We start from the raw sequence: 21,915 nt of genomic DNA on the forward strand, positions 1-21,915 counted from the left end.
CATTTACTAGTATATACTTAATGGTTTTTCCATATCTTTTCATGGCTTCATAACCCATTTGTTTTGATTGCTGGATAATATTGCCTTGCTGGAGGCAAAAGTCTTGTTTATCCATGCACCTCTTTGAAGAGTATCTTTTTGTGTTAAGTTTTATCAATGATGCTGTCAACATCTGTGTGCAGGTTGAGCAACTACCACAAATGTGTGATCACGTGGTGAGCCTGTGTCTAGCTTTGTAAGGACAAACCCGGCTGTCTTTCAGTGTGGCTCCATCATTCCGCATCCCCCCCCACCAGCATGGAATCGGGGTTCTTGCTGTACATCCTAACATTTTGTGCTGTCAACATTTTAGCCATTTGAAGAAATTTGTAGTGGCATCTCACTGCTGTTTTAATTTGCAATTTCTAATAATGTGAGACTTGGGACATCTTTTTTGGGACATCTTTTCACATGCTTGGTTTCCATCTGTTTTCGTTGATGAGGTATCCAGATTTTCACCAAATTTTTAATTCTGTTTTTTCTTATTGTTCATATTGTACATTATATATATAATATACTATGATGCTAATGTCAAATATTATATTGTACTGTATGTAATAATACTATAATATATTAGATGTGACTGTATAATTATAAATTATTATCTCACATTGTTGAGTTCTGATAATTTTTTGTGTATTTTTACTTTTCCTATTAAATGTTTTGGAATCTTCCTAGCCCAGATCTTACCTGGACCACTTGGTGCACCTTAACTCCAATGGGAACACTTGCCTTGCCTCACAACACACCATCTGGAAAGCCCACCTTGAGATTCACCTGCCAGGAAACCACCAGAACCAAAGCCATCTCTTCCAGGGAGCCTTCCTTAATTCCATCAAAGCACTCATCCTCTCTCTGTCTCTGTTCCCAGCGTTCATTTGTATCTCTTGTCATCACTTGTAAATTAATTAGGGACTTCATCAACCTAATGATCAGCATTGTCTTCTTTCAATCATACAGCACAGTATCTTGAACCTTTTAGGTGCATAACACATGTTTTGACTCAGACTGAGAAATAGACAGTAGACTAAGCCCACAGGCAAGGTGAGAATTCAGAAACGATGGAATGCAATAAGGTCGGCTTCTTTCATACCCCACAGATGTTCAGGAAGCTTTCCCTCACCTCACCCATGCTTCTTCATATTTATTATCTGAGATATATAGATTTATAGTAATATCAACATATTTATAGTAATGCAGCAATATATTAATTTTATTATATACTACACAGTATTAATATACTTGCTATACTGGTAGTAATATGTTAACGACACATAATTAAATTATATTAATCATAATATTTTAGTAACTAGGTTACTTGGCAAACTTCAGTATTCTCTAATCTACTTAGACACAAAGTGAATGCCGATTTATATTTCAGCTTTAAGTGATCTCTTATTTTCATATTTTTGCATCTGCCAGGGTGGAGCTATCTTTAGACAAACTTTAGCAAGGTCACTAGTAGACATCAAATTATGCATTTTTGTTAGTGTGACTTTTCTTAAAATTTTTAAAATAAAAATCAGATATCTTAGAGAGCTCATGACAAGAAAAATTTTATATTCCTCTGGCTCTGTGAAGGAAACATGCTTATCTTTAACCACTTTTGTTTTCCTTGTACCTGGAGATTATGCCTCATCTCTAAATAGTTTGCGTAGATATCTCTTTCTTGAATGCTTTAGGCTCAGATATCATCTGTTTCCTGAAATCATCTACATGTAACAAAAAAAAAAACAGCAAATTTTTTCAGGGATGAAAGTTTTGTTTTCTATCTTTTTAGTCAGCATTATTCACCTCTCTGGCCTCTTTTTTATTTATCAGTAGGTAACAGGTGGAAAAGAAAGGACAAGCTTTATTTTAAGCCTTATTACTGAAACAAAACTGTATAATTTAACTAATAGCTGTCAAAATTGCAAACAAACTTTAATCTCCTTTTCTGAAAAACCTACTTAAGCCTTTTCAATATGTTTTCCTTCTATAACTACAGTTTGAAGAGAAACATCTGTGGTTTTCTTAAAGTGGTTGTTTTTAACAAGTTCAAAAGTTTAACACGATAATTTAACAACCAATTTTCTTACAACATTCTCTGTTGTAGATGTAACAAAGCAATGAAAGAAATACAACGATTGTAAAGTGACCCTTGGAGAAATAGAATACCGATGGAAATGTACCAATCTAGTGGATTACCAATATTCTGAAAAGCATCTCCTGGCTCCTGTTCATTGGCTGCTGTCTTTGTTCCCTACAGAATGGATGACATACTGATTGGGGCGCCTCTCTTCATGGAACGTGAATTTGAGAGTAACCCGAGGGAAGTGGGGCAAGTCTACCTATACTTGCAAGTGAGCGCCCTCCTCTTCCAGGACCCACAGGTCCTCATGGGCACTGAGACTTTTGGGAGATTCGGTAGTGCTGTGGCACACTTGGGAGACTTGAACCAAGATGGATACAATGGTAATTTAAACCGGCGTCCTGCTTGTCATCATTTTATGTTACTGCTACATGAAAAAAATAGTGGGTATTTTTAAACACAGTAGTGCGGGGGCACTGTTATTACTGGTTTTTCAAAAATTAGGAAGACACTCAAAGCAAGATATAGGTTGGCTAATCTAGATGTCACATGGAAATTTTTTCATGTTTTGATTTAGGGTGCTCTATAACAGCTCTCAAAAGTGACTTGAAGGGAACTAGAGAATCTTATACATGTGTGAAGTCCAGACAAACATATACATGTTGCTATGTTAGCAAGTATAGTGCATTCTGGTTAGCATACATGGGTTACATACAGGTTATGCTGAAATGTTCCTAGTCTATAAACTTCAGTAGAAAAGCAGTTTCAATGTTTGCATTAAGAGTTTTAAATTGTTAGTATAGGCTGTGGTTCTTTAAATTAGGAATTTATAGATGCCTTCTAAGTACCCTCTCTTCAAAAAAACATATATGTACACACAAAATTTTACATACATTTTCAGGATCTATAAGTATGATGCTATAATATGTTTCTTGGTCTAAGTAAAAAAATGAACAGAAACATGCTGTAGCATGCTATCTAGGAAGTATTAACATCAGATCAGTATCCACTGGTACTTTTCTGTAAGTGTATTGTACTCCTATGATTTCTTTGAACAAAAAAACTCAAGAAATTAGTAATTTTTAGAGTATCATAAAGAACGAACTCACAACTGGGATGAAGGAAAAGAGAAAAGAAAGAAAGGAAAATATGTATATAGGTATCCACAGAATAGCTAAGATAGTTGCACTACTGATTTCTACTGCTTTATTGAAAAGAACGGTTAATATTTCATTGTTTGATCAGTCTTACATACCTATATTTGTTTATCTGAGTAACCAATTTGAAGATATCAATATGGAATACAACAACCATTGTTAGTTTCCTATCACCTTGTCTGAAATGCTGTATTGTTTGTATAGTTTTTGTGTTGTTTTGTAAATGTCTGTGTGCTTGTTAACATGTTTTTATTGTCTTATCTTTAAAATAAAAAATAAATAAGTGAAATATCATAAGTGCATATTAAATACTTAAGGTTGAAAGGCAATAAAAAAAAAGACAAGTTCCCCTTTAAGTGACTTCCCAAATTGTCCTATTCCCTATCATCCGAGACAAATGAGTAATAGTAAATTGTCTGAGTTGTCTTTTAATTGTGTTTTCTTAGATTTGTGTTTACTCTTGAGCCTTTTATGATAATTACTATTGCTGCAGTACTACAGCACTCTCATGCAAAGCATAACAGTCTCTTTAGATTTATAGTATTGCTTTTTTGATTAAACTTAACTATGTCTAAAGCATTGTTCTTTCTCTCCAAATATGTTTGTCTCTAGATATTGCCATCGGTGTGCCCTTTGCAGGCAAGGATCAGAGAGGCAAAGTGCTGGTTTACAATGGGAACCAGGATGGCTTAAACGTCAGGCCTTCCCAAATTCTTCAAGGAGCATGGGCCTCACAGACAGTCCCTTCTGGATTTGGCTTTGCTTTAAGAGGGGACTCAGACATAGACAAGAATGATTACCCAGGTAAAGTTTGCTTTCTTTTCTCGCATGGGAATTCATTTCCTGGCAAGAGTCCATCCTCTGGAAAATGCATCATGTGTAAGCACATCTCTCATAAAGAAGGAGGTCAAACTTAAGATGGCACAGGGTTAGGTGGGGTTTTCTGAGTTTTGATTTCTTGATGTGATCCATGAGTACTTAAAGGAACACAAGACAAACACTCCTTTTCCAGGCAAGAGACAGCTATAAAGAGAAAAGATGGCTTAAAAACCTGCATTGCACATAAAACTTGTCAACTTTGCAGCCCAAGTTCTCGTTTGAGATCATGCAGTCATCTGGCATCCAAAAACAAAGACAGCACACACCACACACCTTCCCCATGCAATTCCCTTCTAAACTGATACTTCTTCTTAATCCGTGTATGACCTTCAACATTTACTTTCATAAAGTTTCTAGTTTTAGATCATATTTTCTGCTCACATTTTGGGGCTTTCGAAGATAAATCAAATATCTGAGGGAGCAAAAAAGAAGTGCTTCATGATAGGAATTATAAATTATTCCCGGTGACCTACTCATATTGAAGATACATGGAAAAACACAGGTGGATAATTCACATTCGGTGCATGCTCTATGAAAATATGGATTTTTGTCTTAAAGGATTGTTTCAGTAATCAGAGTTTTTAGCAGAAACATTAGACTCTTTGGTTTTATGGTTCATTTTTTTCACTTTTATGTTGGTTATTTTAAGATGGTTTCAATAAGTGTTTAGAAATCATTAATAGTTAACTGACAGCTTCAACTGTTTATTAAAACCTTGTCTCTTTTCACCAGCTCCTCCCCTACTTGAGAATTTTCCATATATAGGGTTTTCTGTGGTTTAGGGCAGCAGTCCAATAAGCTGACTGCCTAAATATACATCATTAATTTCAATCCTTTGGCTTTCTTTTCTCCTCTGGGATTAGGCAAAAAGGATAACACAACTTATAAATATGCCAGAAACCTGTCACAGTGCTAACATAGATAGTATAGTGGGCTCAAAGAGGACTGATATTACATTGTGTACTAATGCTTCCTACGTGTGACAATTGCAAGAGCGTTAAGTTAAATTTATTTTCTCAAGACATGTTTACCAGCCTAGTTAACTAAGGTTAATTTTGGTAGGGAGAGTAGGTGAAAACAAGTCTCTTGCACAGTATATGCTAATTTTAAATATTTCAAATATCTAGATTCCTTATGTTATTCCTACCCAAAATATGTCAGGGTGATTAATGAAATTCAACTCCTTGGTAGAGATTTTAGATAAACAGTGAATTTAGAAAGTTAATGCTATTCATTATACTTGTCATAGGCTTCCTTTCCCCACCCTCAGTAATAGAGAATTTGACAGGCAGAATGGTTGTGACTTCCAGGAGGCAAAGGAAATAAAGGATGTATCAATCAAGTAGCCAGTCCATCACTTCTTCTGAAGGCTGAATAAGGACCAAATGAAGGGAACAAGAAACAAGTTTCTCCCAAGGTATAGTTCCTTTGGGGAGAGACAGAACAAGAGTAGGGCAGGGAAGATGAAAAAAAATAGTTCAATGTTACTAATTGAGTCTCTTAATTGTGAAGAGAAGAAAAATAGTTCAGTGTTAACAATTGCACCTCTGAAGTGTGTCCCTTTATAAGCTCCCAAGATGCTACCATTTCTGCTGCCATTTGCACTACACCCTGCAATCAGTTTTAGGGTCACGAGCATTAAAGCAGTGTGTCTGAGATGGGTCCAGCGTACCAGCTACCTGCTGAGCTTGCTCACTGAGAATGAAGGTGGCCTCCTTTCAGATATTTTGATTTACCATCTCTGGAATGGAGCTCAGGGACCTGAGCTTTTAGGTGCACCCTACTTTGAAGAACACCACTCCAGAGCCCTTGAAATTCTGCTCTCAGGTCTGCAGCAGTCTGATGCACACTTTTCTCTTTTGGCAAGAACCTACATTATTAAGCTCTGACATTTCCTTTATTCTTTTCCAAGATGTTCATCCAGACAGTGGCTCTTTTCTTCAGGCTTTCCCTGTGTGGTGGCGCCATCATGGTAATTGGGTACAAGACGTGCTGTGGGCTCACTGGAAAGACAAAGGAAGGTTCACACACTGAAAGTTACCTGTGTATTTAAATGGTGCTTTAAATGATACTTGACTGGATTTCATTTAAAACATATTACCATGTTTGTTAGACATTAACTCACTTTAAGCTGGGGTAAGCCATAAAAGGGATATTTGAAAGGGATAAAGGACCTTTCTCAAAGGAAATCAAGGGCAGAGATTCACCAAACCTCTGGAAAGGAGTGACTGGAATTTACTTTCCACTCCCAGATGCTGTGTGTGTGTGTGTGTGTGTGTGTGCGCACACACATGCGTGTGTGTGCATGTTTCTAAGACTAGATTTCTTTTATTTAATTTTAAAGAATCAAATGATAAATGTAACAATGAAACCAAGTTTCAAAATAGTTTAGAAGGACAGTTATAGTAGTTGATACACTGCATAGTGTTGTCTTCATAGTATCATTCAGAGAATAAGCCATAGGCATGATATCTTGTCCAGACAATATTAGCACAAAACTTTCCTTTCAATGAAATAAGAGCAGTTGACTGTATAGCTATCTTAATTATCCTGGGTATACATTTAGTTTTTCTTTTTCCCTTTCTTCTTTGCCCTGCTCCGCCATCAAGTTTGTCTTTTCTTTTGAACAGTTTCTTCCCAATTCACAACACCTATTGTATGTTTCTATCCTCTTTCCTTGGTGTTCTCACACAAGGGAGACAATACGATGTTTAGATACATGGGTCTGATTTATTTCACTTATGAGTATGGTCTCTAGTTGCATCCACTTACCTATAAACTCTCCAGATTATCCCTCTTTATGGCTGAATAGCACTCCATTTTATATATTAAAAAACCCACATCTTTTTTATCCATGTCTAGGTTGATGGGTATCTGGATTGTTTCTAAGATTTAGCCATTACAAATTGTTCTGCTATAAACATGGGTGCACATATATCACTGTGGTTTAATGTTTTTAATTCTTCTGGGAAGATACCCAAAAAGGGAATACCTGGGTCAAATGGGACTTGTAATCCTAGTGTTTTCAGGAATCACCATATTTACTTCCACAGTAGTTGCACCAGTCTACACTCCCACCAACAGTGGAGAAGAGCTCCTTTTCCTCTGCAGCCCATCCAGCACTTGTTATGGGTTGATTTCTTGATGATAGCCATTCTTTCTGGGGTGAGCTAGAATTTCAGTGTTGTTTTAATTTGCATTTCTTGAATGGCCAAAGATGCTGAACATTTTTTTATGTATGTATTTGCTATTTGTACTTCTTCATTTAAGAAGTGCATATTCATCTCAGATGCCCATTTTTGGATTGGGTCTTTGAATTTTGAAGGTCTGATTTCTTTCAGTTCTTTATATGTGCTAGATATAACTCCTGTATCTGTGGGACAATGAACTATAGATTTTTTTCCACTGTGTGCTGTATTTTCACTCTTGTTGGTGATTTCTTCTGTTGCAAAAAGCTTTTTAATAAGGTGTGATCCCATTTGTTAATTCTTTCTACTATTTCCTTGCAGTCTGGGTTTTGTTCATGAAGTCTCTGCCTATACCGATGTTTTTGAGATTTCTGCCTACTTTCTCTTCCACTAAATTTAGTGTTTCTATTTTAATATTTAGATCTTTGATCCACTTGAACTTTAGTGCACAGTGATACACATGGGTCTAATTTTAGCCTTCAGCATATGGAAGGGCAGTTTTTCCAGTACTATTTATTAAAAAGGTTATCTTTCTTCCAGTGAACATATTTGGCTCCTCAAAGATAAGGCAGCTAAGTGTGTTTGGAGATACATCTGCATCTTCTATTGTGTTCCACTGAACCTCAGGCCTGTTTTTTTGCCAATAGCATGCTGATTTTATCACAGTAGCTTTGTAGTATAATTTTAGGTCTGGGATTGTGATACCTCCTTACTAGCCTTTGTTGCCCAGAATTGCTTTAGCTATTCTAGGTTTTTTCTAGTTCCATATGAATGTCAGGAATGTTTTCTCTAGATGTTTGAGGTAAACTAATGGTATTTCAATTTGGATTGCATTAAACCTGTATAGCAGGTTTTTAGAGTACGGTCATTTTCACTGTGTGGGTTCTTCCTATCAAAGACCGAGGGATATCGCTCCATTTTATGATATCCTCTTCAATCTCTTTTTTAGGTTGCTATAATTTTCACTGTACAGATCTTTCACATCCTTTGTTAGATTGATTTCTAAGTATTTCATTTTTTTAGATGTTATTGTGAAGGGTGTGCTTTACCTACGTTTTTTCTCTGTGAGTTTGTTGCTTGTGTACGGGAAAGCTATTGATTTTTGAGTATTGACTTTGTATCCAGCTATGCTACTGAATTTATTAATTCTAGGAGTCTTTTGGTAGTTTTGGGGGTCTTCCATGTAGAGTATCATGTCATCTGCAAATAATGATAATTTGACTTCTTCTTTTCTTATCTTTATTCCTTATTATTTTTTTCTCTTGTCTAATTGTTCTGGCTAATATCTCCAGAACTATATTAAATAGGAGTGGTAATGGACATAATGGACATCCTTGTCTTGTTCCTGATTTTAGACCATTTAATATGAAATTAGCTATTGGTTTTTCATAGATGGCTTTTATATGACTGATGTAGAGACCATCTGTTCCAAGTGTCTGTAGAGTTTTTATCATGAAAGGGTTTTGGACTTTGCCAAATGCTTTTTCTGCATCTATTGAGATGATCATGTGGTTTTTGTCTTTGAGTTTGTTAATATGATGTATTATATTTATTGATTTTCATATGTTGAACCATCCCTGCATCCCTGGTATGAATGCTACTTGGTCATGGTGTATAATCTTCTTAATGATTTGCTTCATTCTGTTTTGCATCCATGTTCATTAGGGAGATTGCCCTGTAGTTTTCTTTCTTGGTTGGTTTCTTCTCTGGTTTTGGAATCAGGGTAATACTTGCTTCCAAGAATAACTTGGAAAGTACCTCTTCCCTTTCAATTTCTTTAAAGAGTTTCAGCATTCACGACATTATTTCTTCTCTAAATTTCCCATAAAATTGAAAAGTGAATTTGTCAGGGCCTGGGCTTCTCTTTGTTGGTAAATTTTTAATTACATTTTCAATTTCATTGGCTGATATTGTTTTATTTAGAAGTGTTAGGTCTCTTTTATTTTTTATTTTTTTATTTTAAAAATAAAAGGAGGAAAACATTAACAGACAGACAACCTTTTACAAAATAGCAGAAGAACAGTACAGACAATACAGAGTTACAAACAAAGTGGTAGGAAATTAACAAGGCTTGTTGTATTACATATAGATATCTTCAAAGTGGTTTCTCATGAAAACAGATAGAGACATGCAATACTGAACAATCAAGGACTCATGAACAGTTTCTTTCAGCAAAGAAATAGAAGACAGTAGAACAACTGTGTTAGCTATCCTGTATATACATACATACAAAATTTCTCCTTCTTTCCCTTCTCTTTTCCCGCATCCAGTTGCCCTTTACCCTTGACCATTTTCCTATCATTTCACAATGTCTATCATATCTCCAAGTTTAAATGAACTCTTTCAGGTTTTACACTAGTGAAACAATGCAGTGTTTGCACATGCATGTCTGATTTATTTCACTTATGAGTATGGTCTCTAGCTGTGCTATAAAGAAAGATAAACTTGAGGCTTTTATAGGTTTACATGTATCTTAATTTAGTTTTGGCAATTGGATTGTGTATAGGAATCTGTCCATTTCTTCTGTTTTCCATCTTATTAGAATATAGATTATTATAGCAGGTATTGACGATCTTCTAGATTTCTGTGGGATCCATTGTGATTTCCCCTTTTTCATTCCCAATTGCTTCAATTTGTTCTTTTTCTTTTCTCTTTTTGATGAGGTTGGCTAATGGTTTATCAATTTCATTTATTCTTTCAAAGAACCAACTTTTCGATTCATTGATTCTTTGTATTGTTCTCTTAGTCTTTATTGCATTAATTTCTGCTCTTATCTTTGTAATCTCCTCCCTCATATGAGCTTTGGGTTTGATTTGTTCTTCTTTTTGAAGTTTGAGGTTCAACACTAGTTTGTTTAGTCTGTTTTCCTGATGTGTGAGTTCACCATTATAAATTTCCCTCATAGGACTGCTTTCATTGCATCCCTTAAGTTTTGATATGTTCTATTGACATTATCATTTAATTGTATACACTGTTTAATTTCATCTGTAATTTCCTCTATGATCCACTGGTTGTTCAGAATGCTGTTGCTTAATTTTCATGTGTTTATGTGGCTTTTGTTGTTTCCTTTGTCATTTATTTCCAGTTTCACTGCACTATGCTTAGAGAATATGCATGGGATGATTTCAGTTCCTCTACATTTCCTAAACATGTTTTGTCAGCTAATATATGACCTACTTTGGAGAGTGTTCCATGTACAGCCAGGAAGAATGTGTATTCTGGTGTTTTGGGGTGGAATACTCTGTAGACACCTACCAAGTCTGTTTGTTCACAGGCTTGGTTTAATTCTAATATTTCTTTGTTGATTTGTTTAGTTGATCTATCCATTTGTGAGGGTGTGGTATTAAGGTCCCCTATTATAATTGTGTTAGTGCTTATTTGTTTTTTTCATGTAAATGTATATTTCTTTTATGTAGGTGGGTGAACCTGTGTTTGGTGCATAAATATTTATGATTGTTATGTCTTTTTCTTAGAGTTTTCCCTTAACAAGTGAATAGTGACCTTCTTTATCTGTTTTGATCAGTTTTGGCTTAAAGTTTGCATTGTCTGCAAATAGAATAGCTACCCCTGCTTGTTTCTGGGTTCCTGTGGCATGCAGAATTGTTTTCCATCCTTTGACTTTTAGTCTATGAATTTCTTTTTGAGTTAGATAGGTTTCTTCAATGAAGCAGATTGTGGGATCTTGCTTCTTGATCCACTCTGCCAGTCTGTTTCTTTTGATTGGTGAGTTGAGAGCATTTACTTTGATGGTTATATCTGACATGTATTGGCTTTTCTTTTTCATGTTGTTTCCCTGCTGTTTATTCCCTGTTTTTCTGTTCTGTTTAATTGCCTGTCCTACCTGGTGGCTTCTTTCTATTGGTGTTCCTATGTTTATGTTCTTCATTATCTCTTTCTAGTATGTTTTTCAGAGCATTTGGTAGAGCTAGTTTAGAGGTCTCAAATTTCTTCAGTTGTTCTCTGTCATGGAAGTATTTTATTTTTTGATCAATTTTGAAAGATACTTTTGTGGGGTACATCAATCTGGGTTAAAGATTATTTTCTTTTAGGGCTTAAAACACTTTACTCCAAGCTCTTCTTAATTTTAGGGTTTGTGATGAGAAGTCTGCTTTGGTCTGATGGGCTTTCCTTTATAAGTGATATGTTTCTTTTCTCTAGCTGCTTTTAATATTTTGTTCTTTTGCTGAAGTTCTGGAATCTTGGTTATTATATGCTTTGGTGTGGATTTATTTTGATCATGGCTATTTGGAGTTCAATATGCTTCATTTATTTGTATACCAAATTATTTTTCTATGTTTGGGAAGTTTTCTGCTGTTATTTCTGTGAAGAGGTTCTTAATTTTTTTGTACTGTCTGCAGTTTTCTCATTGATACCAGTCAATCTTATGTTGTTATTCTTTGCTTCATCCTGTAGCTGTTGGATTGATTATTCATGGTGTCTTGTGATTTGTATGATATCTTTCTTTTCCTGATTGCTAATTGCATTTCTGTTTTTTATTATTTTATTTTATTTTATTTTGTTTTATTTTGGTACCAGGAATTGAACTCAGGAGCTTGTGCTTGCCCAGCAGGGGCTTTCCTGTTTTCTAGATCTGATATTCTATCCTCACCTTCATTTAATCTGCTGCATGTACTTTCTGTGGAGTTTCTGATCGCCTGCATTTCTGTTTGAATCTATTTCACTGATTTCATTTCTTTTATGTTTGGCATTAATTATTTCCATCATTTTCCTGAGCTCCTCTCTTTGTTTATCTGTGTCTATTTTAATGTCTTTTATTTTGATAGTGATTTCTTTTTGCACCTTAGAGTTAGTTTTTCTATGGGCACCTCCATTTCTATTTTCAGTTCTGTTGCTATCATTTCAGAGAGTTCCATTTGCTGGCTTCTTTTTCTCTATCCCTTCTGGACTAGTCCTGGGTAGGCTGGGCATTTGAGATTGTATTTTGTTTCTTTTCCTTGTCATTTTCTATTTTATTTTGTTTTCTGTGTTGATACTTTTAGATTTCTAATGCTAGATAATCTTATGACTGATTTTGAGGTAGCTTTCCCAGGAGGTCTCTGTATTTCCGGATGTCTTCTCTCACCAGTACTACCATCTTGAGGCAATGGAGGAAGTGCAGATCATGGACTTGCACTTCTTTCACCAGCACTGCCATGCTGGGGAAAATGGAAGAAGGGTAGAGTGCAGAGTTACACTCCTCTCACTGGCACCACCATCCCAGGGCAAGGCCCAGACCAGATTTCTCTGCACACGCAATAGCCTGTTCCCTTCCACAGCTTCAGAGTTCACTTGCTACAGTTATACCTGTTCAGAGACTACACTTTATCTCAGTCCCAGTCCCTGGGTTGTGGGGGGATTGGGTGGGCTCTGAGGCAAAAGGTGGCATTTTCCAAAGACAACATGAGTTGACCTGTGCTTGTACAGGTGTCCTAATACATATCCACTTTGAGAACCCTGTAAAAAAATCAGGACAAAGGTGACCCTAGGAAATGAGAATACTAGTAAAAAATGAGGAACACAATTTAATGGGACAATGTTAATTTTTTTTAAGTGATTTTTATATTGGCATTATTTTACATTTGTTCCTCTAGTTTCAAGTTTTAAAAGAAAAATAAGCAAGACATTTCTTCATTGAGTGAAGGTGTATACATTAGCCTTACCTTGGGCTGGAGGTTGTGCCAAGGAATAGGCAGTTGTGATGGAGAATGTGGGCAGAGCTTGAGTTCTAGGTGAGAAAGCATTTCTGTAATAGGTGAAGTAGAGGGGCTGGCAGTGAGGACACTTCTCCCTGCCCAGAGAGGACCTCTAGCTGACCTCATGAGAAGGCCAGTGGCAGAATACCATGCAATGGAGGCAGGGAGAGGATTCTCATGCGGGAAAGGCCAGAGGTAATGAGAACACACCACCTCCCAGAACAGCAGAAACGTTGGAATCATTGGTCCTAAGCAGAGTGAGATGTTGGAGAAGGAGGCTGAAGCCAGAAAAAAAACCTACTTTGGGTTTGGACTCTGTAATGAACCCAATGAGAAGCTGCTTTGGAAATTTCTGTCTAGCTTTGGTGTGGAGGATGGAGTGGCAGGGATCCCAACTGCTGTTCAGTTGCTGATGACAGTGATGTGCATCCCAGCAGTGACAGTATGTGGGAAGTAGATGGGTAAAACCAACTGGATATGGTGGCTGTTGTGTGTGTGGTGGGAAGGAGTAAAGGAGAGGGAAGACTTTCTGAATGACTTCTGGTTTCCTGACTTCAGTGAAGAACTGGATGGTGCTACCATTTATCAAAACAGAAAACGTTGAGGAGCAGAACTGTGGGGAAATGACGATTTTAAACATTGTGAGTCTGTGATAACTTTGCCCACTGAGGGGTGATGTGGAGTAGCAGGGTGGATGGGATGCTCCAGGAAATGAGAGGCATGGGGTTCAGCCAGGGATCCAGGCCATGTGTGATGCCAGCCTGCAGAAGGACTCAGTTTCTGCTGCATTTGCTCATTGGTGAATTGTCCTCGGGCATCCTTGCCCAAGGTCCCATGAACCCTGTTTGTGTGTTCAGTGTCTCTTTCTCAGTTCCACTGAATTATAAATTCAAGACATAAAAGCCAACCTTTGCACTGATTGACAGATCATCCTCTTGTTATCTTTGGCAACTTTCTTGGCTTTCTGCAAAAAATCCATAGAATGTAAGAATTTGCAAACCCACGAAATACTTGTCTTAAAAATGCAAGCCTTTTTTGCAATAGAATAATATATTTTTAAAAATTCTAATATGTTGCTGGATCTTATGCTTGTGAATTTTTAAATGTTTTATTAGGAAAATCTTATAGGCCTTCAGAAATTTTATAATCATTTGGTCCTGATTAAATGCATTACCAGAAGAAAACAGACTCTGTAGCTCCGTATATAAGCACCTTCAATTCCCCTGATTACTTCCAGAACTTGAGCTAATTCCAGGATTGGGGCTGCTGTGAATGATGTACAGCCTATGCCCGGCCAAGGAGCATGTAGGGACAGATTCATATACCAGGGCGTTCCCTCCACTGGGGAAGGCACATTTTATAATTCACATACAGACATGCCTGCTCTCAGTGCTCTGTGGAAGGCATTCCCTTCTAAATAGATAAAAAACAAAAACTCCAAACTTCATCACTTCATCGACCTAGTTACCTACAGAATTCTTGAGAAAATGCAGGGACACAGCTTTAAAATGCTGAATTGAAACAAGTTGAACTCTTAGAATATTTACAAATTGCAACACATCTGAAAAGTAGTACTTATTAACCATGATGTCTTCTGATGGGGCTGTGATGGATTGGTTTCTCATTCTTGAGATAAATGTTTTCCTTTATTTTAGGTGACAAAAGGCTTACCAGGTCTATTGAGAAGCATAGTCATGTTGGCTTCCCCAGGTCTCCATTGCCGGGTGTGTAGCACTTCTGGGCAGCTTGTTATGGGACCTACCTAGAATCATGGCAGGACATGAACAATGCTCCGCTTACAGAAAGCCATGAGCATGCTGAACGTTCTTTATACAACTTGGCTGCTTTTTACACAGGGAAAGAGTGGGGCTGATCATCATGGTTTATGTTTACTTGTTGTACATTCTAGCTAACTCATTCTCTGGAAATGTTACTTGTTGTACATTCTAGCTAACTCATTCTCTGGAAATGTTAACCTAGTCCTGAAATAACTAAACCACAGATAAGTAAAAAGTGGTTTTCTGTTATTTGCTCAATGTGACATATATATTTTGCATGAACCATATGTTCTGTGTTTGTGCAAGACCATTCAGTGTTTTCTTTGGAACAGGTATGAGGCTAACTACATTGTTAACATTTTTTACCATTATAACTATGGATATGTAGAAGTCCAAAGCATATCAGCCACTGCATAGAAGAGAAGTACATGGTATATTCATAATATACCAAAAATAATTGGACAATTATTTTTATTTTCTCCTACTCATATATTTTATATATGTATGCAGATATGTACCAGACAGTAAATAGGCTAAATTATATGACACTGCACTTTCTTCCTGGAAAACATCCAGCCACATTGAAATTAACAGAATGGCAGTGAGGAGAAGAGAAATCAGATTGCCTAAATTCAGCTCCCCATCCAACAAGAATTAGCTTGATACATGGCGGTTATTTGATTTCTTTGGGCATCTGTTTCCTAATATGGTGTATGGAGCTCATAATATCCACTCTGCAGTGTTGTGTGGGCATGCAATTCTAAATTTACAAAGGATTTCTCCAAAATATTATGAATAGCATAGGGCAGCAATAAAAATTAATGCAATTACCGTGTAAAGGATCAAAAGCACTTACTTCCCAGCCTTTGTTGATAAGTTTTTTATTACATTTTCAATTTCATTGACCAATATTAGTTTATTTAGAATTTTTATATCTACTTCATTCAGCTTTGGTAATTCATATGTATCGAAGAATCTATCCATTTGTTCTTCATTTTATATCTTTTTAGAGTATAAGTTTTCTAAGTAGATATAGAGGATCTTCTGGATTTCTGCAGAATCTGTTGCAATTTTATCCTTTACATTCCTAATTGCATAGATTTGAGTCTTTTCTTTCCTTTTTTGATGAGATTAGCTGAAGGTTTGTTGATTTTATTTTATCTTTCAGAGAACCAACCCTTTGATTCATTGATTCTTTGTATGGCTTTTTTCATCTCCATTGCATTAATTTCTGGTTTGATCTTTATCATTTCCTCCCTTGTATGAGTTTTGGGCTTGATTTGCTCTTGTTTTCTAGCAGCTTGAGGTTCAACATTAAATTATTTATTTAAAGTCACTCTATTTTCCTGGTATGGATATTCATCACTATAAAATTACCTTGTAGGACTGCTTTGTGACCCAGAAGTTCTAGTATGTTGTATTGGCATCGTCATTTAATTGCAGAAGCTATATAATTTCTTCTTTAGTTTCATCTGTGACCCCTTGATTACTCAGGAGGGTGTTATTTAATTTCCATGTGTTTATGAATTTCTTGTGGTTTCTTTTGCCATTGATTTCCAATTTCATTGCACTATGGTCTGATCATATGCATGGGATAATTTCAATTCCTTTGCATTTACTTAAGTATGTTCTATGAACTAGTATGTGGTCTATTTTGGAGAGTGTCCCATGTGTAGCTGAGAAGAATGTCTATTCTGATGTTGTGGTGTGGAATATCTATTAAGACATCTATTAAGTTCATTTGTTAAAAATTTTGGTTCAGTTCTAATATTTCAGTGTTGATTACTTGGTCTAGTCTACATGTATTTGTGACATTAGAGTATTGAGCTCTCCCAAGACAATTGTATTAGTGCTTATGTGATTTTTTGTGTCCATTAATACCTGTTTTATATAGTGGGGTGCTTTGGTATTTGTTGCATATATATTTATGTTTCCTCAGATATTCTTTGTCATGTAAGTATCTTATTTATCCATTAATTTTGAAAAATAGTTTTGTGGGGCACATCAATCTAGGTTGGAGGTTGTTTTCTTTTAGGGCTTGAAATACTTCACTCCAAGCTCTCTTTGACTTGAGGGTTTATATTGAGAAGTCTGCTGTCATTCTGATGGACTTTCCTTTATAAGTGATTTGTTCCTATTCTCTAACACCTTTTAATATTATGTTCTTGTGTCGAATTTGTGGAATCTTGACTATTACATTCCTTGCTGTAATTTTTTTGTCATGGTTAATTGGAGTTCTATATGCCACATTTATCTATATATCAAATTCTTTTTCCCTGATAGTAAAGTTTTCTGCCATGGCATCTGTGAATAGCTTTTTATGTCATGTGTGCTACCTCCTGCTTTTTCATTGACTTCAACCAATCTGATGCTATTCTTCTTAGCATCATATAGCAGCTGCTGGATTGATTTCTCATGTCCTTTACTATTTTAAAGAAATCTTTATTTTTGTGATGGCTAACCTCAATCCTGTCTTCTGTACCTGAAATTCTGTCCTTATATTGGCTCACTGCACTGTGTATACTTTAAATGGAATTTTTAATCTCCTGGATATCTACTTGAATCTGTTTTATGGATTTCATCTTGTTGCTATTTTGAGTGTTCATCATTTCCATCATTTTCCTAAGCTCCTTTTTTTTCTTTATCTGTATCTGCTCTGGGGTCACTAAGCATGTCTTTGATTATGATCACTATCTATGTAGTTATCTGAGAAATTATTTCTGATTTGATTTTTTTCTGGAGCTTCATTTATTTTCTTTGTTGTTAACAATCAGAAAGTCCAGGTGGGTTGGTTTGGGATTGTCCCACTTCACTGTCTCCTGTGTTTGTCTCTGGTGAGGTGAATGTCTGGGGTTGAGTCTTGTGTGTCTTCTCATTTTGTATTTTTTTTAACATTTATTTTCTAGGTTGACGCTTGTACATTGGCCATGGTGAATATATTTATTGCTAATATTTAGAACCATGTAGAAATTACTACTTCTCAGAGGTATCTTCCAGGTATAGCTGACTTTTGGATTTTGAGTCCATTGCAAAATCCTCTTTGATTCATTGGGGATAAGAAGTTTCTGCCTACTTGGCCTAACCCCTGGTTCTTTCACACTGGCCTATAGTATTTTTTGTGGCCTTTAGAAAATCTCAGTCTTGTTAGACAAGGAAGAACAACTGGTTATAACAATTGCATCACTTCTACTAAAGTGGTTCAATCTTCAATAACAATAGCATCAAACAGAGCCTAGAAAATGACAAATTGAGGTAACTGTTAATTTGCCACCTTTAAGCATATGAACTCAATTTGTGGCTATATAACAAAATCTAAAACAAAACAGAAAATGGAATACAACAAATAAGCCTTCAAAATGGAAATTTTACCCTCAGGGAGAAAACTTAAAAGGGGTCAGGGGATAAATAGAGAAATAGCAGAAGAGGAAGAGAAAGAGATTAGAATCAAGGCTGGAGGACAAAGAAGAATCACACAAACTTTGAGAAATTGGTGCAGAAGACAGGAGGGAAAGAGAGATGGAAGAAATAAAAGGGACTGAACACAATAAGAACCACAAAAAAGAAAAATAGAAACCATGTTCACACTCATAAAAACAAGAGCAAACAATGAAGGAAAAACAAAACTAATCAAAAAATCCAAACAAACAAACAAAAGCCAAGAGGAGAGAGAGAACAAAATAAGAAAAATAATTTCCACTTCAGGGTGTCTCTGCTATCACTGGTAAACAACTGGTAAACAAGGTGGGTAGAGTCCACATCCACACTGAGTAATTTGAGCTAGCCAGCAGTAGCTTTGCTAGATGTCTGATCCTATAGCACTCACCACCAACCACTGCAGTCCTCCACATCCACTGCTCTCTTCCACTAGTGTGTCTCTCCATGGAGGCCTCTGGGATTGCAGCACTTACTGTATGTCTGCAGGGTTGAACTACACCTCCCATGCACTGAGTCCTGGCTCAAGTAGAAAGTGCCATCTGCCACCTCCTTCTTCATAGACGTCTCTCTTGTCACTCTCTCAGTGGGCTTCAATTCGCACTTCAGATACTTTCTGGGTTCAGGGGACCCACATTTCCCTTCTCTCCCTCACATTGTTATGTTCCACTGTCTGGACAGCAAAGACCCTCTTAGAGAAGCTCTTTCTCTGCTGCTTACCACTCTGCCATCTTCCCAGAACCTCCTATAGGACAAATTTTAATAGAAGAAATCTCTTCCATCAGTTGTATACACAAGATTCCATGTATTTTAGAGGTATTCTTTGTCCTCTGTGCACTAGTTAATACTCTTTTCTTTTTTTGAGTGAGCAAACTCCCACAGTCCCTCAAGTTTGACTTCTAGTACTACATTTGCTCTCTCTGTCTGGGTCAGATAGGAACACAAGAGTAAGGATGTAGCTACAGTGACCCTGCTGGACTGAGAATCATTCACGATATCCCTGTTGCTGACTCTCTGCAGAAGCTTCCCCCAACATCATGAGGTTTCTGCCCTACCATGATGTAATCCACCATCACCCTACCCCATGCCCACCCCCTAGGTGGGGAGACAGTATCAGAGATGTCTCACTGCTGTGCATTACCAGGTGCCAGGGATGGAAAAGGGTCTTCTATCAGCCTCTTGGCCATTCAAGAATATTAAATTTCAAACACATGAGGCATGAACTGGGAAGACGACAGTGGGAATCAAAATGAAAGGAACTAACAAAATTGTGCAAATGAAGAATAAACTAGGCGTGGTGATGCTGGCCTTAGTGGAAGGCAGAGGAGCTGTGGAGAGTAGGGAAAAGTGAGTGTAAAAGATGAATCTGAGATAGGCATGGTGGCACGTACTTGTGATCTCTGCAAGCTGGGAAACGGAGATAGGAGGATCACAATTTCCAGCCCACCCTGGGCAAATCAGTGAAACAGTGTCTCAAAATAAAAAAAAATTAAGGTGGGGAGGGGGCTCTTTGGATGTAGCTCAATGTGTAGGCCTTGAATTCAACTCCATTACCAAAAAAAGAGACACAGATTCATACATAAATAAGAGTCCCAAGTATCTTCATTGCTAGCACCAAAATTCTTTTTCCTATTCACAATGTAGACATATTCAGACACTTATGTTGGTGTTCATTGGAAAACTAGGACTGACCAGAGCAGTATCTTGTAGACATTAATTGAGTGGGAGCACGGCAGAGGAGAAACAGCTGTGATATTCAAGAATGCTCTGATGCAGTGATCTCGTCTAATCCTGTTAGCCTCACCCCGTAATAGCACCATCTGCTAAATGCAAAGCGCAGGCAGAAGAGGGTGAGGGGCACAGGGTGGGGGCAGAATTCTGTCGAGGAGTAGAAATTGTACAGACAATAAAAACTGGGGGAAAGCATGGGCCGAATGCCAAGACTATCAGTGTCTCCTTCAGGCTCCTAATATACAATGACTACATCATGAAGCCATTGCAGATAATTAGACTCAATCAAATAAAATAACTCATCATCTATTTTAATGAGTGTATGTGTGTGTGTGTGTGTGTAGTGTAAACAGATAAGTGAGCAAGATAGAACCTACACATAAGAGGGAATAAGGGCACGGCTTCCCCAAAGGGAAAAATGCATTTTAATTAAACTTTGAGCTCCTTGAAATTGTTGACTTGAAGTTTAGTTGAACAGAGTTCAAATGTTGTAGTGAAAATTTATTTTTCCTTCTCAAACTGCTACTCAACTTTGTATGAAGAGCAAAACATTACATTCTGATGGAGCAAGATTTTCATAATTTCATTATAAACACATTAGCAATTAGACTGTTGCATTTCTTGTAAAAAACAGCTTATGGATTTAGATTGAGTTGATTCAACTGATTAATTCAATGGAAAGAGTTCTTGGACTTGAATTGGGCATTCTAGTAAAAAGGAAGAAAAAAGAAGTGAAAAGGTCAAGGGCCTGAGTTAGACCTATTGGAATTTTAGTAACATGGCCTCTCTGGACCTTCCTTCTCACCTGGAAGGAAAGGGTCTGTAGGGTTTCTTCTCCAAGGCTCTTAACTCTCAACCTCAATTCTCTAGTCCTAGGTGTACCACCTTCTGAGACTGCCCTGTAATACTGGGTACATTACTAAAAGCTTTTAAAGAAAACAAAAGATTTAGTGAAATTATATAAGACTGTTTCTTAACTCTTTCTTGGAAAAAAAAATTAGTCAAAAAGTTACCAAAAAAACTTCTAGAGCATTTCCAGTAGTAGCTTCCCCTAATAGCAGCATTTTGTGTAATTGTGGCACAATGAACTATCAACTAAGCAATAAACCTGTTAGAAACCTTACATAATTTTACCATTTGGCCTTGTTATTTTCTTTGTTCTAGACAAGAATTCCACATTGAATTTCATGGTACGGCCTTCCTTACTTTCCTCAATTCTATGACAGTCCCTTGCTTTTCCTTTAACTTTTAATTTTGTTTTATGTTTGGTTTTTTGAGACAGGGTACGTCTGTGTAGTTCAGGCTAGCCTAGAACTCTCTCTGATCCTCCTGCCTCAGCCTCCCTGTGCTGAGATTACAGACACACAAGGGCCACCATGCTTGGATTGCCTTTTACTTTTACTCTCAAGCCTTACACACTTGTGAAGAATACTATCTGGACATTTTGAAGACTGCCCTGAATTAGGTTTGTCAGTGTTAGCTCAACATGATACCAAGGACACATATTTTTTGGAAGGGTACTGCACAGTGATGCCGTGAGCACTTGGTGCATCTGATCAGCAGGTCACAGGTCTCTATTTATTCAATCATTTGCGTAAGGTGCCATCAGCCGGCACACCCACTGCAAAGTTGCTATTTTCCCCTCTCAAACAGTATCTTTGAAAAATATTAGAAAACTGTGCAAATATCTTGTTTCCCATCATGCTTTTACCTACTAAATTTACATTCCATAGTGAACCTCACATGCAATAAGTATTACTGCTCAGTTGTGATTTTCTATTTCTATCCTTCCCCCATGTTGTATACCTGTGATTCTAGTATAAGAAAAAGATATCTTTTCCCCTCCAGTTACTTTTCCCTCATGTATGTATGTTGGTATGGACTTGTGGAGAAGTGTTTTCCATTATGAGTCATAATGGAATCTATATTTAGTTATTTTTGTTGCCA

At 36.9% G+C, this 21,915-nt stretch overlaps 1 protein-coding gene across 1 annotated transcript in view; it reads left to right on the forward strand.

Moving 5' to 3' along the window:
* The window catches only part of Itga8 (integrin, alpha 8), a 187,994-nt gene that overhangs the window by 58,211 nt on the left and 107,868 nt on the right, over window positions 1-21,915 (forward strand). Inside the window, exons 12-13 of the mRNA XM_005386975.2 lie at window positions 2,288-2,493; window positions 3,880-4,071. Coding sequence (XP_005387032.1) covers window positions 2,288-2,493; window positions 3,880-4,071 — 398 coding nt within the window. The remainder of the gene's footprint in view (window positions 1-2,287; window positions 2,494-3,879; window positions 4,072-21,915) is intronic.

This window comes from Chinchilla lanigera, unplaced genomic scaffold, assembly GCF_000276665.1.
Source record: "Chinchilla lanigera isolate Chin_1 unplaced genomic scaffold, ChiLan1.0 scaffold00028, whole genome shotgun sequence".
Taxonomy (NCBI): domain Eukaryota; kingdom Metazoa; phylum Chordata; class Mammalia; order Rodentia; family Chinchillidae; genus Chinchilla; species Chinchilla lanigera.